This window comes from Podarcis bocagei (assembly GCF_964188305.1).
Source record: "Podarcis bocagei genome assembly, chromosome: 1".
In the NCBI taxonomy this organism is placed as follows: Eukaryota; Metazoa; Chordata; class Lepidosauria; order Squamata; family Lacertidae; genus Podarcis; species Podarcis bocagei.
In genome coordinates this window covers 67,962,202-67,977,300 of record NC_138125.1, presented here as the reverse complement: position 1 = coordinate 67,977,300, position 15,099 = coordinate 67,962,202, and the positions used below count along the sequence as shown (strand labels likewise).

Here is a 15,099-nt window from a genome sequence, read left to right as displayed (position 1 = left end):
TAATGTTTGCTACGCTTCCAATGCAGCTTGTAGTGAATGAATTTTGCATGCACGTACATCATATCCACTGTTGCGGATACCACGTCTTTGTCTCTCTCGTGTAACAAGTAGATCCATCTCAGTTTCTCCTGGACTTGGACTGTTCAAAGACTGCCTGCTTCGGTAAACAGAGTTCTTCATTTGTTGCCTGCAGAAGAATAAATTATTTAAATGAGGCCAGTATTGTTGTTGTTGTTGTTGCCTACAACAATTTATTACCTGCCCTTCACCCCAAGGTCCCAAGGCGGGTTGCAATAATTGAAACATGAGACTAAGAACACTTTAAAGCAACTTAAAATTACAGAAATAAGGCATGTCCTAAAAATATACACATCAGGTGTAAAAAGCCAGAGTAAAGAGGTACATCTTCCGTAGTAGGATGTTGCTTCAGTCTTTATGCTATGAGTTCTGAAAAAAAATATTCTAAATCATCAATTCCCACTCATCTCCAAGCTAAGTGGATACACAGATACACACCCATGCATATTCAGTTACACATTGGCAGTCATCAAGTCAAATTATATCTTGATTGCTTCAATGAAGACCAAAGATTGAAGCACTTGGAAACAAACAACCAAAATTTATTAGACAATGTACAAACAAATACTGAAATGCTTCTTCTTTGTGAAGATCTGTGTATAACTCTGCAATTTCAAACCGATGTAACTATACACCAGTTATTTCTTTATTCATTTCCATATCAATAATAACCTCCAATAATGATGGATTTGCCTGATGTGCTTGAAAATCATCCAATGCATATTCATACCGTCTCACATACGCTAGCGAACCATTCAGCTAGGTGCAAACCTTTTTCAGTACAGTACAGTGGTGCCCCGCAAGACGAATGCCTCGCAAGACGGAAAACCCGCTAGACGAAAGGGTTTTCCGTTTTGAGTGCTTCGCAAGACGAATTTCCCTATGGGCTTGCTTCGCAAGACGAAAACGTCTTGCGAGTGTCCCAATTTTTTTCCGCTTCCCCCCCCCCTCTTTTTCTAAGCCGCTAATAGCCTTTTAGCCGCTAAGACGCTAAGCCTTTAATAGCCGCTTCGCAAGACAAAAAAACCGCTAGACGAAGAGACTCGCGGAACGGATTATTTTCGTCTTGCGAGGCACCACTGTATTCCAAACCCTAGCAACTGCATTGTTGGACTGAAGTCTGATCACCCAAAGACAGGGACTAACACATGATCATGGCATGTGAATGAAAAAAAACTGATGTGCAAAATTAGCAAACAAAAGGACAAAAAGGGTAACTGGGTGGTGGCTTTTCCTCAAGCAATCTGCCTGCCAGAGACTCGTGGATAGTTCATGTCACACTCAAACTGATTCCTTGCTAGCACACTGTAAGCATTTAAAAATCCTCTACAGTGGTACCTCGGGTTAAGTACTTAATTCGTTCTGGCGGTCTATTCTTAACCTGAAACTGTTCTTAACCTGAAGCACCACTTTAGCTAATGGGGCCTCCTGCTGCTGCCGCGCCACTGCTGCATGATTTCTGTTCTCATCCTGAAGCAAAGTTCTTAACCCAAGGTAATATTTCTGGGTTAGCGGAGTCTGTAACCTGAAGCATCTGTAACCTGAAGTGTATGTAACCCGAGGTACCACTGTACAGAGTCAACCTTCTTAAAAACTGCTACGTTTGTTTTAAGAAATAGCATTCAAGAAACAATACACTTCTAATAACACAGTTCGTAACACAGTTCATACTAGCCTTAACCAACCTAGTGTCCCCCAACTGTTTTGGACTACAACTCCCATCAGCCCCAGATCTAGCACAATAGAACCAGTCCTAAATTTCCCATATCTTGTTATCTCCAGTGCTTTTTTTCTGTGGGGATGAAGGGGTAGGCATAGCCCTAAACATTTCGTGAATCTAAGTTTTGCCTCATTGAGTTGCAGTATTTCAATATGAGTAGGAAAATGAGAGTACCCCTAAACAGTTTTTTTTAGAAAAAAAGGCACTGGTTATCACTATACCGTCAGTACACATAGTCCATAAAGAACACCAATAAGGAGCATCATTTAATCTGAAGCTCTCCAGTTATTTCTAAGGAAATCAAGCAATTGTCCCACAGCTATGACAGAGCTCTATGCTGTGGAAACGGATGATGGATGCGGGAAAGGTGCCCATTTTTCTCTGTGACACAAATTTGACAATAAACCAGACTAACAATGAACATCTATCAGATGACTCACTGGGGGTAGAAAATAAGCAAGACAGAAGCTAAGATAAAAGTGGGAGGCAGAGTTTCTGACCTACTTCATAGCTGAACAGCAGGTCTGAAGGCCAGAGTGGGGCATCTACACAGACCATGAGTGCAAATTACAATGTTGGTGGGTCTTGAAGGCTCTAGAACAGGCATCCCCAGACTTGGCCCTCCAGATGTTTTGGGACTACAACTCCCATCACCCCTAGCCAACAGGACCAGTGGTCAGGGATGATGTAGTCCCAAAACATCTGGAGGGCATAGTTTGGGGGTGCCTGCTGTAGAATCATATTTCCTAATGCCTTTGGGGAGGCTTTACTTTTCCCTGCTCTAGTGCATGAACAAAACACTATTATTATTATTATTATTATTATTATTATTATTATTATTATTATTATTATTATTATTATTTTGCTTTCAACAGAAAGAGAATAACTTAACTAGCATATTGTCACATTTGTTTAGTATCATGAGACCTGTAGAGAGATCTTAGTGGGACTGGTCTGAGGTGAGGGAGGAAAATGTGGAAATGCTAGAATTTTCATACATTCATTGCAAATGTATAAAGTCATTTATTTAAGAATTTAGTACCACAAAATCCTCAACCTTGAAACATTAATCTGCATACAGAAAGGCAGAATACTAGGTTGTAAAAAAAGTACAACTAATCACAAGTTTAATACAACTTTTTCCTCAGATTAGTTCGCTTCGTCTCCCACTGTCTCTGCCTTCGCCTATTGCCGGTCTCCTTGCCTTTCGCCCTCCCAGTTCCAATGGGCACCAGCCACTACTAAAACGGTATACTACTAAAACAGAGGCAAACCCAAGTGAGTGGAAGAAAATGAGGAAGTTTGTCTCTATACCTAAACTGATTCATTTAATTTGATTCAGGGGGAAAGCAACAGGATAACTTTATAATACACTGAAGATACACTGTGGAGGGGGGAAAGTGCGTCTTATAGAGCGAAAAATACGGTAACCAGTGAGCACAAACTTTTAAGCAATTCAGATATGTGCTGATGGCAGTCTGTCCTTATTGACAATCTAACCATAACATTTTGTAGCAGCTGGAGCTTCTGGACCAGGCACAAGGGCAGCCCCAAATAGAGGGTGTTACAATAGTCAAGACTTGAGGTTACTAGTGCATGAATCATCTTAGCCAGGCTATCCTTGTCCAAGAATGAGCTTGGTCAGTAAATAGCTAATAAACTTGGGACGGGAGGAACCTCTAGGGCAGTGTTTCCCAACCACTGTTCCGCGGCACACTAGTGTGCCGCGAGATGTTGCCTGGTGTGCCGCGAGATGTTGCCTGGAGGGAGGCGGGCGAGTCGGGCGGCGAGAGGCGGGGCGGCGGCGGCGAGGAGAGGCCGCCCAGCGCGGGGCTCTCGCCGTCTGCCTGCCTGGCTGCCTGCGAGCTCGGCGGGCAGTGCCTCCGTCCGCAGCGCCCGCCTCGCGGCTCTCATTCCCTGCCCCTGCCAAAGCTCACCCAGCCAAGCCGCGCTCTCCTTCCTGCCTCGCTTTGCTGCCTCCTCCCCCCCCCACCCCCAAAGCTTGGAGGTTCCCCGGCAAGGGGGAGGAAAAAAAATTGAAACTTGCACTTTCGTGCGTCCCTCCCGGCGTGACGCTGCACGCTGACGTCACGGGGCTGTAATGGTGGTGTGCCTCGAGATTTTTTTCATCAAACAAGTGTGCCTTTGCCCAAAAAAGGTTGGGAAACACTGCTCTAGGGTTGCTTCCAGAAGACCTGCCCCAATATGTTTTCAGCGAGGCTAGACAAAATTGTGTCAAGCAAGCATTGTCCTACATTTTCCTCCAATACGTTTCCCCCGTCATTTTCCCTTTCCTAAAAAAACAAAAAAGCCCAATCCTCTGAGGAACTGGGTTTGTTGAGCAAGACCTCAAATCTACTTTAATTGTGCAACCGGAATTTCCCAGTCTGTGATTCAATCCCACCTGAAATAGCAACACTCTGCAAAGGGGTTTTAGGGAGCTTCCAGCCTCCACAAATCTCTTAATTGGGTAGAATTTGTGTTGCACTTCCCCCTTCTATCTTCTAGGGAAAGGGGCTAGAAATATGGAAGGAAGGAGGCAATTCAGGGAGGTGGTATGAATTTTTTCTAAGGGAATAAAGTCTCTAGAGTTCCCCTGTAGCTACTGTTACAGGACAGAGGGGCAAGTTAATTCCAGGGGGCAGAACTGCCTGCAAACCCAAGGCAAATTGCTGTCAGAATGCACTGTTGTGTAGGCTGTCACCTCCTTTTTCCAAAGAACTACTGGAGCCAGGGACAGGGCAGCTTAACATGTCCCTCCCTATGCGAGGAAGAGCAGGGTGGGACTGACACTGGCCCTACACTTCTGTGATTAAAAGATTACACTGTTTTCAGATTATTTTAGGCAGATTCACACCCTTGACCTAATTGTGAAACTATTAAGGAAGGGGAGGGGGGAATCAAGAACAGTACATATAATGAGCAGTCTTTGTGAAATTGCCCTGAGATTGCCAATTAGCTGATTTAAGGAAGATTCACTAATGAGAAGGGAGGTATCAACACGAACAACTGGCACAAGCATAGGTTAGTCATTGTCGACAGGGAATACAACTGCAGCATTTTAAAACACTGACTACGTGACGAACAATACTCTGAGGAATCTATAGGGCTGGGGACCTGGTCCATGTACAACTCAGTTTATTTAGTACCACTGATAATTTGTAAATGTTTTTAGAGTGATGTTATACAAAAATATGAATGCGCGAAGGCCAGTGTGTGAATAATTTATTTGGTGACAGTTTTATTTCTTCACATTTTGAAGTACCAAGCCAAGAGGGAATAGTAACAGTAGCTGCAGAGGAGGAATATGGAGGAAAAGATTCCTAATGTCTTTATGATTTAACCTATAGATGTTGTATACTGTTTTACAAAGAGCAAATATGCAGAATTTTAAGATCTAATTGATTAAAATCTGAACTTCTCTACTAAGTAAACATGATAAAATACCTGTAATTTAATACTCTTCTGCAAAAGGTGGGTATTACTAACCCAAAATGACATCCAATCCTGAATAACGTCTGAATTTGTGAATATTCCCTACCCACAAACACACAAAAAAACCTTTTTCACTATTTGTGAGTGAATTATTGGGCAAAATGGATTAGAATAAGGAAGTTCCTTTCTCTAAAACAACAAATAAAACATTAAAACTCATGGAACACATACACCATGGCCTCTTTCTACATTGTGCACCAGCAAGCAAATCCCAGAGTACATAATAAAATTTACTGGCTCAATAGTAAAACTTCATGCTAAATATGCGTTAAGGATTTCTTGCTCCTTTGATACTTTCTAACCTTCCAGTCATGATTCCAGGGCTATATCACTTCCACTGTGTACATTAATATAAAATTTCTGCATGCTTCATTTATATTCCTAAGATAGCCTATGCTAATAGAAGAAGCTACTGTATAATTCAAACTTTATCTTATCTTCTACTATGCATATGTAACAATTCCACTTGCCTCCTCCACTGGAGACCTGAACAAAGCCCTAATGTCCCAGCAATGGCACCAGACCAACCAATCAAGAATCTTTCTTCTTTGCTGACCTGAATGGCCTTAGAATTATGTTTCTCTGGCACTTAGTTTCTTTTTTATTTAATTTTATCCAGGCTCCAATTTACATAAAAGTTGTGGGATTTCACCATTCTTTATATACCAAAGATATTCCAGAAACTCTACGCTACATTTTCCTTTACTTCTCTGCACAGGCGTTGCAGGCAGATCTTGAGCAGAGAGCCCTGTATCTCAGGTGCTGATTGAGGGATACCTATATGGGCTGGAGGAAGCACTGCAAACAATTCCAGGTAGAAAACTCACTTAACAGTTCCTAATCCCTCCTGGTCTGAGAAAACACGTGACAATAGAGTAACAGTTCAGTTCTTATTGCTCTTGAGCAGAAAAGCTCTTTCTATACACTTCTGCTTGCTTGACGGACAATGGATGGGAATTTTTGTTTCAAAACAGCTGGGTGTCAGAGAGAAAATGATATTTTCTTCCTAAGCCTTGCATAGTAGAACTGAGCATTCTGTATGACATCCATACAACTTCCGACTTTCTATATGCTGAAGTCTTTCTACTTATCTTACAGTCAAAAGCCCATGAAGGACAGCCGCAATAAAAAAATTAATGGACAGCATAAAAGTTAATGGTTCTTGTTTATTACAATACTAAGAGACACCAGCACAACTATCTGTCCTTATAAGAATAAGTACTGTATACTGAACTAAGAAAGCAACAAATTCAGATGGGGAACATTAAGAAAATACAGAAAATTCCAACAGAGGCCACATACAAAGCCATTAATAATTTATTAATTACATCAAAAAATGAGGGGGGCAATAAAACCCACAGAATCACCTATCTAAAGCTCTTTGCAGCAGGGTTTCCTGTTCCTGCTAGCTAGGGATGATGGGAGTTGTAGTCCCAAAACAGCTGGAGACTCAAATTTTGGAAACCCTCCTCTATAAAAATAGGGTTCAGCTTATACTCGACCCTGACTGCTAACATAGGCAAAAAAGGAGAAGTCATTAGTTTGTAACATCAGCATTTGAAATTTGCTGTACTGTCATCTATTTTTCCAACATCCACAGTACTGTATGTAGCACAGCACACTCCAGGGCAGACCACCATCCCTCTCCTGGTGTCAAGAGATAATAGTAATTCTGAGGTCTGATCAATAGGCAGGAAAAAAGAGAATGTTATCCCAACAGCCATATTGCTTTTCAACTCTTTTATCATCATATTACAGCTTAATACATTCATAAATAAAGCACCAATCATCTCAAGGAAATGGCAAATCACTAAACAGGGGAAAGATGGCAGATATGGGAACATTCTTCACACGCAAAAAAAACCCTTATCACTTCATGCTGCCATTCTGCCAATTGACACTACTCCTCACCACTTGCCTTTTTATGGTAGAGGTGGAAATGATGTGTGAAATGACAAAAATATATACCAAATACTCACCTGTTTTTGGGTTCTGCAAATGGAGAAGATCCATCCGTATCAGCATCCAAAATATGATCTATTTCATTTTGTGCTTTTTCATACATCTTTTTTCTGTCTGCTAAGCCCTTGTTATTATCAACTTGGGGAAAGTCATAATAGCCTTTTCGTTTGGCTTTCAGGCGTAATTTGTTGCGATAGTGCTCTATATCAGATTTCTGCTTCAAGGCTTTGTTAACCTGACAAACAAAAAATACTTATTATAATCAAATCTATTTGTTCAGATTAACCCTCTGATTAAGGCTTGTTGACTTTTGGCCAATTATTTTATAGCCTATAGATTATGTATGAGTAGGCATTTAAGTTTCCTTTTTGGTAGAATTGGCAACTATCCCTAGATGAAACCTCAGGCAGTAGTTTACAATGGTGATAAAAATGGGACACTATCCTCAACTACCTATGCCAGACCTCAGCATCAGGCAAATCTCAAAATAACAAGGAAATCTGACAGTTCTCCTACATTCAACTCCCAGCTCACTTCTGCAAATCATGTTAACAGTCTACTCACATTGGCAGTGAAATGTCATAGCAATGAATGCATGCAAGATCACTGCTCTAAGTGCCTATAATGGAAAATCGTACATTGCAAGTTTTTTTCCAGGTTATGGAAGAACCTCAAACTCATCTGTGTTCATTACCATTACTAACATGAGCAGACCACATATGTGAGCAGTGATTTACAGCAGGGAGTAGGCAGCTGACTGTGGGGAATTTCAATCTGTTTTATTTATAACAGCATTCACTTTAGCCAATGGAAATGTGAGTTCATGATCGGGATTGGTTCTTATCACAATGTGCAGTAATGTGAAGATGTAACTAGCCCTTTCTCTATACTGAGAATAGACAAAATAGTGCTTTGCAGATGATGCTGAACTACAGCTCCCATCATCCCTGATTGTTGACCGTGCTAGCCATGGTTGATGGAGGGTACTATGATGGCTACCCCTGCCCTATATCTTAGGCTATATCCCTCCAACCACAACTTTGCATCAGAATTAAATTTTTAAACAAATAGGTCTTTTATGTAAAGTATGCATTCATTGCGCAAACAGGGCCTGCTGTATGGAATGCTGAATAAAATAAGGAAAGGCTGTCCCCTTTCACTATGTGCAAATTGTGGGAATTTTCCCCTCTTGCAGGTCTTCGGTGTCAATTGACAAATATCAAATATACATCAGTTTAAATATGAATGTGGAAAGAAATATGGGGAGACCAGGGAGTCCTGGACTGGGTACATTCCCCTGGAAGGAGCCAAGTCTGTAACGCAGGAGTGCTCCTGGTCCCACATTGTCACTCACTGGAGACTCAGGTGGCCTTTATGGGCTAGGAATGCCTTTCTCAACTATGGCTGGTTTGCCAGCTGCAGCCCTTTTGGGGCAGAAATGACATGGTCACGGTACTCCACGCTCTGACAACTTCCAAGTTGGATTACCGCAATGTGCTTTACATGGGGCTGCCCTTGAAGACAATTCAGAAACTTAAACTATTCAAAAATGACTTAGGCTCCAAATATGTGAAACTACAGGTATTAAGATCAGCAGAAGTCCTCTTGGTAGTTTCATAACCCTCAGAATGCATTCTCTGTGCCAGTTCCTAGATGGTGGAATTTCCTTTCCACAAAACTGGTCTATAACTTGGGAGTTTTCCTATATACTGGAGACTCAAGTGGCAAGCTCTGACTCATTTGCCAGCTATGGCCTCTTTTGGAGAAATGATTTGCTGCTGTACTCTATACTTGGGTCACTTCCAGATTTGATTATTGTAGCACACTCTACAGGTGAAACTTGAAAAATGAGAATATTGTGGGAAAGTTCATTTATTTCAGTAGTTCAACTTAAAAGGTGAAACTAATATATGAGATGGACTCATGACATGCAAGGCGAGATATGTCAAGCCTTTTTGTTATAATTTTGACGATTATGGCGTACACCTGTATGTGGGGCTGCACTTGAAGATGACCCAGAAACTTTAGCAGGTCCAAAATGCAGCAGCCAGATTACTGGCAGGGGTTCCATTTAGAATTCATATAATTTACATTAATTAAAGTTAAATGTAATTAAATATATATGGTGCTTTGATGGGGGGGATTGTTGAATACTGACTGTTGCTTCTTGTACAAGTAAGTGAAAGCAAGAAAATGTTTTTTGGGTGGAGAACTCACAAAACCACTGTTCTAAAACAGCTGCTCTGGTTGCTACTTCACTTCTGATCCCAATGCAAGTTGCTCACCTATGTGTTTGTAGCCCTAAACAACTTAGGCCACCAAATATGTGATAATCACCTCCATCCCTGCACACATTATTAAATTCTAAGATCAACAGAGGGGGCCCTCTTCGTAGTTTTGCTGTTCTTCTTCTTCCATTTGTCATACATACTGAGTAGTATGACTATGGATAATTTTTGCATAAGGCAATACAAAAAGGATAAAATAACTTTTTGCATGATTTCACCATAATGAAATTACCCCATCTTAGCAGTCACAAAAGGCAACAGAGGACACTCCCCCCTCTTTTTTTTTCCATCCTTCCTTTCAGAAATTGCAGCCACATCCTGAATGGTCTTTAGCCCTTTCTTAGGCAGCTCCACATACAACCTGTCAACACCACAAGTCACAAAACATTCCCCACCAGAGGCTAGCTTTCCAACCAGTGTCAATCGGATCTGGTAGCCAAGAGCTCCTCTGAGCACTTGCTTTAAAGACCCGCCAATGCATAAATGATTACACAACTTTATTGGATATAATCTTACCTCTCCGTTAAGGACAGCAGTTTCCTGATTCCTATCCGAAGATGTGTGTGCGGGAGGCAAAGCTACAGGCTTTATGGCAATCAACTGTACAGATCCAGAAGATGTGTCGAAGGGATCAATGGCAGACTTGGCAATGCTATCAAAGAGCATATCTCCCTCCTCTTCATCACTCATGGGCACTAAAACATATTAGGATTAAGTCAGCATATGGTTTGGGCATTTCAATTCTGAGTTGGTGAGGAGGAAAGTGAAAATGAATTGCATGTAATCCTGGGGTCCCCAACATGTCCCTGTGAGTACCACAACACCCCAGAAACAGATATCCCTGCTACTCACCAAAGCCCTCTTGACCCTTCTAATTTTTAAAAAAATAAGTTTTGGCCTTTTATGGTTGTTTCATTGGGGGTTGTCTAATTTTTTGTCTATTTATTTTGGGGTAGGTGTGCATGTTTTGCCTGGGGGTTCTGGGTATCACTGGTTATTGTCAGTGAAATATGTATTTTTGGGTGGGGCCACAATGGTTTTGTGGATTTCGAAATGTGCCTCCATGCTCCAAAAAGGTTGGGGACCCCGGATTGTAATAAACACTTTCTGTATATGAGCCTCCTATATTTAAAATCACTGGCATTAGATTTCAAATCCAATGAATCTTTTGGGGGTTTTGTCATGCAAGGCATTATGATTTAAGCAGATACTTCAATAAAGGAGGGTTTATTTTAAAACAGGCTGTGCTGCTGAACATACAGGTAAATCATATGAAAGAAATGCATTAAACTCCAAACAATTAAGGGGGGTGTTGCATATGGAAGGCTAAACAATATTTTGTGACACTGAGTTGGCATAGCAATGTGTACAGCGTGGGCCATTTACAAACAGTAATTATTTTGTGGGTGAAATTCAATTGCATACGAGCCTTCAGGTGGTGCAATTAAAGTGAATTTGGTGCTCTTGTGCAACAAACCCTCTTTTTCAAAACAAAACAAAACAGACTTTTTGATGTTAGGAAAGTGATGAGTAAATGCACTGGAAAGTGTGCAACAACAATTGCTTGATGCAAAATCATATTATCTCCCTGTAAACAGATCATAACCAACATCATATACCTCCCAGCAAACTTTGTGGACACAATCAGGATGAATGCAAAATAAACTGGTCATCTGAATGCTATCCTAACAGGTACCTGCTACCTGGTTCAATGAGTCTTATGCCTGATTCAGGTATCAAGATGATGGTGAATGAGTACCTCTACTACTACCACTTTCCTTGCATTCTCTCCCTCTCATCTCCTCCTCCACAAGTGAGAGCAGAGAGAGAGAAAGCTTTCACTTTAAAACAAACCTCTGATCCCAAATATGTACAATCTCAAGGAACTGTGGTTTTCTTCTAACCACAGCTGGTCAAAACTACAGGTTCCAGACACTAAGAAGAGAAGAGGAGGAAGGAGGAACAAGATAGCCACCCATGTATTTTGTTCCCCCTACATGCCCACCCACCCAAAAGTAGAGATCCTATCAAACTAGTTTAATTAATTCTGTTATGTAACCGAGTGATATTTGTGCTGTATCCAGTATAATCAAAGAATAAATTACTGTCGGGTTGGCATTTTCAAACCTGTATTTCCGAAGATTTAGTTCCTCTGAAAATTTATTGTTCTTTTAATTACTGTAAGAATTACAGAGCAAGTCAATTTATGCCATCAAGATATGAAGTTGGTCTGTTCCAACAATGCCTGCATTATATGTTCAGAGTGATCTGAAGCTCATGTACACACACAGGAAATAAGTGTCTATAGCAGCTGTGACAGGAGCTTACTTAAATTGTTGAGAAGTATAAAGGTTATCTCAGGCTTCTTCTTATTAATTTCCTTATGGTTTGCAAAATTGTGCATAAAAAGGTCTCTTAGAAGCTTTTGGAAAAGAACTGCACATTTCTCTAACAAATATATTTAGGAGATTGGGATGAAGAGTGGCACAGGTAGGCATTGCCAAATAGCTTTCTACCAATAGGGAGGATATTTCTGTTCATTGAAATATGAGACTTAGCCTCTGTTTTACTTCAGTTTAACATTATTTCTTTAACAATACACAAATTGCATGATTTATAAAATAAATGACACATTACAAGAACCATAATGAGGCATTTGGTCCAAGAAACAGAAAAGCATATCATTATGAGGAGGACTTTCTCAGACTGGGCAAGAGTGATTTTCAGTGGCAGCTACAAACGCATAAAAGAGAAGGGATACTTGATGCAATTCAGGTAGTATGGAGATATTCCCTGCTTCGCGGAAAATTGTATTACCCCCAGTCTGTGGGTTATTCAAATGTAGAAGATGGGAATTCTCACACTCATCTATTCCGCCAAATACAGGGCTTCTCTTTGTCTCTTACATTCCTGGCTCCAACTACAAATCCTCCCTTCCAAATTACAAAACAGAGCCTGCTCACATGTGTAAAGAACTCAACTTCATAACTCGTTTGACTTACAGCACAAGCCTAACCATGCCTACTCGGAAACAACTCCTATTGAAATCAATGGTGTTTAGTCCCAGGTGAGTTTAGATTTCAGCCTTTGTTAGCTTGCAGTCAGTGGGCTCTTGTGTCTTTCTATACAGTAGATTTCTATGAGAGTCAGGGAACCTGGGTTATGTTTGCATCAAATTCCAATTTTTGTCAATCACCAGAGCAATTACAATACCTTCTATACCCATCTCTCTCATTCATTCATTCATACATACATGCACACACCATAAAGACATGGCCAATACATGAGATAAGAAAGTTCTGACACAATAGAATGGATTGTAGAATTTAGATTGGGCGGGGGAGGGGGCTTCCATTTTTAAATCCACATACATATCCATTAAAAAGTCCTCCGGCAAAAGAAAAACTGGATAAGAAAAGGAAAAGGTTCCAGAAAGCCCTCTATCCATTCTGCCAATTTTCTATTTGTAGTGAGCTGTTCTTTTTTTCTTTTCTCTATATGGGGAAGGTGTTCAAAACAATATTCTAATATTTTGACTGATCCATTCTACCACCTTGGGAACCTTTGACTTCATTATGCTGCACAGAGACTGAGCACATGTGATTGAAGATAAGTTTGACAAATGTTGACATTCCAAAAACCCTGATTTGCCCAATTTTTCACAGTTCATCTGTGATTGCAGAATGTTTAGATAATGTTTTGTACCTATCAGGTTCAATTTTAGCTGTATTTAAAAAAATAAACTTTATTCTTACAACATAATAGATGCACCTTATTCTTTTATGTTTTTCTCACCCTTCTCTTTGTCCATGTTTTTTTTAGATTGAAAGCCTGTTAGATCTGAAAGCAGTGTACTTAGGTGTAGGTGCTCTACAAATAATGAATATTATTGTACCATTATCATCATCTTCATCACTACCATCACGATCTAGGGTGCTTCACTCTTGGAGAAACTTTGACACAGTGATGCAAAATCCTTTTATTCTGGTTTGGGCAGCTACCTGAGAAAGTTAATGGAACCTAATGGAAGAAAAGAAATCCACTGGATTTCTTATTAGCAGTATTGGTAGCATTTGCATGTGTGGAAGACAGATGTTGGCAACTGGAAAGTTTACTCAAGACAATAACATGGGGTAGGCTCCAAGGAAGAATTTAAGGGTCACAACTCAACCAAATTATGTTAATATATTTATAGAGTCCTTTCTGCTTCATTTTCTGTTTAGAAATTATATAGTCCATTTGACTGGCAAAGTGCCAATTAACACAGAAAACTGCTGGGTGGGTGTTTTTTGGGGGGTCCCCTTTCAAAAAGGCATGCAATTTCAAGGGCATTGAATCTGTTATATCTTCTTTTATGAAAACGTGCAGCATAATAGCATTTTCTAAATTATTTTCAGACTTTGTTTTACAGCACAATTCTATATATATGTCTGCTCAAAAGCAAGTTGCATTGAGTCCAATAGTGCTTACTCTCAGGGAGATGGTTACAGGATTGCTGCCTTATACTCTTATACCATTTCAGTTGTAGTAATTCATATGACTACTAAACCTGGAGGTCAGCGTAGTGATCTCTGGCCAAATCCATTTATCAGAGACTGTAGATGTTATCACTAGGCCTATTCTTAAACCCATTAAAGCTACTTTGGGGCTACATTCCTGTAAATGGAATCTTAACTGCTGTAACTACCATAGTCTTCAACATACATTTGTTGACAACCACAGAAACTGAAAAGTACTAGAGATCCCAGATGCTGTTATTCATTCACACATTATTTCACTCACTTGAATGATACAGTTCCCATGAGTGCAAAAAAGTACTCATCACAACATATGAACAGATTATATTGGATAAGGGATAAAGAAGAAAATAACTATGTCAAGGCAGTAGTCCTGTAAAAACTAAAACTGCAACCCTAATCCCGTTAACCTGAGATCAGGTCCCACTGAATTCAATGGGATTTACTTCTGAGTAGATCTAGTTAGGGCTACAACTACCTTGAGAATTCAGTAAACATGTACAAGACTGGGCTACACTTACTTTCTATGGGTATAAAATGACCAGACATCACCATGACATTAGTAAACACATCCTAATAATGTGTTTTATGTGTTTTCTATCCTGTTCTCTAAAGACTTGATCTGAATCGACCACATACATAATAAGCAAGCCCAGTTCCTTCATTTAGTCAGAATCCTGCTTTTTGATTTTTTTTCAACGTTGTGTGTCATGTTTCAGCACAAACTTTCAAGCTAGCCTTAACATACAGCCTCAACACATATCTTAAGAAGAAAACAACGCCAAAATTAATTATTTAAATGTGAGAAAATCTGAGCCTTAAACTATGATAATACTGTATAAGAAAGCTGGAAAAGGAATTTCTCTCATCCTTGGAACAGAATACTTGTTCGGTAAATGTCACTTAAATTACAAATCTGACTTTATTCTTGTGTTTCATCTCACTGACACATGAGTGATAAAATCAAGATGTGGTTTACAAACGTTGGCAAAGTTAAGCTGTCATTTAGATGGCAATGAACTGTAAGCAAACACTGTGG

General features: G+C 40.1%; 1 protein-coding gene across 4 annotated transcripts in view; it reads right to left on the bottom strand.

Annotated features, from left to right (window-relative positions):
• The window catches only part of KIAA1549L (KIAA1549 like), a 145,838-nt gene that overhangs the window by 23,068 nt on the left and 107,671 nt on the right, over nt 1-15,099 (bottom strand). For all 4 annotated transcript variants that reach the window (XM_081198092.1, XM_081198093.1, XM_081198094.1 and 1 more), the window contains 3 exons: nt 10,060-10,238; nt 7,273-7,490; nt 58-187 (listed from right to left, as the gene is read on the bottom strand). In XM_081198092.1, the coding sequence (XP_081054218.1) occupies nt 58-187; nt 7,273-7,490; nt 10,060-10,238 (527 nt within the window). The remainder of the gene's footprint in view (nt 1-57; nt 188-7,272; nt 7,491-10,059; nt 10,239-15,099) is intronic.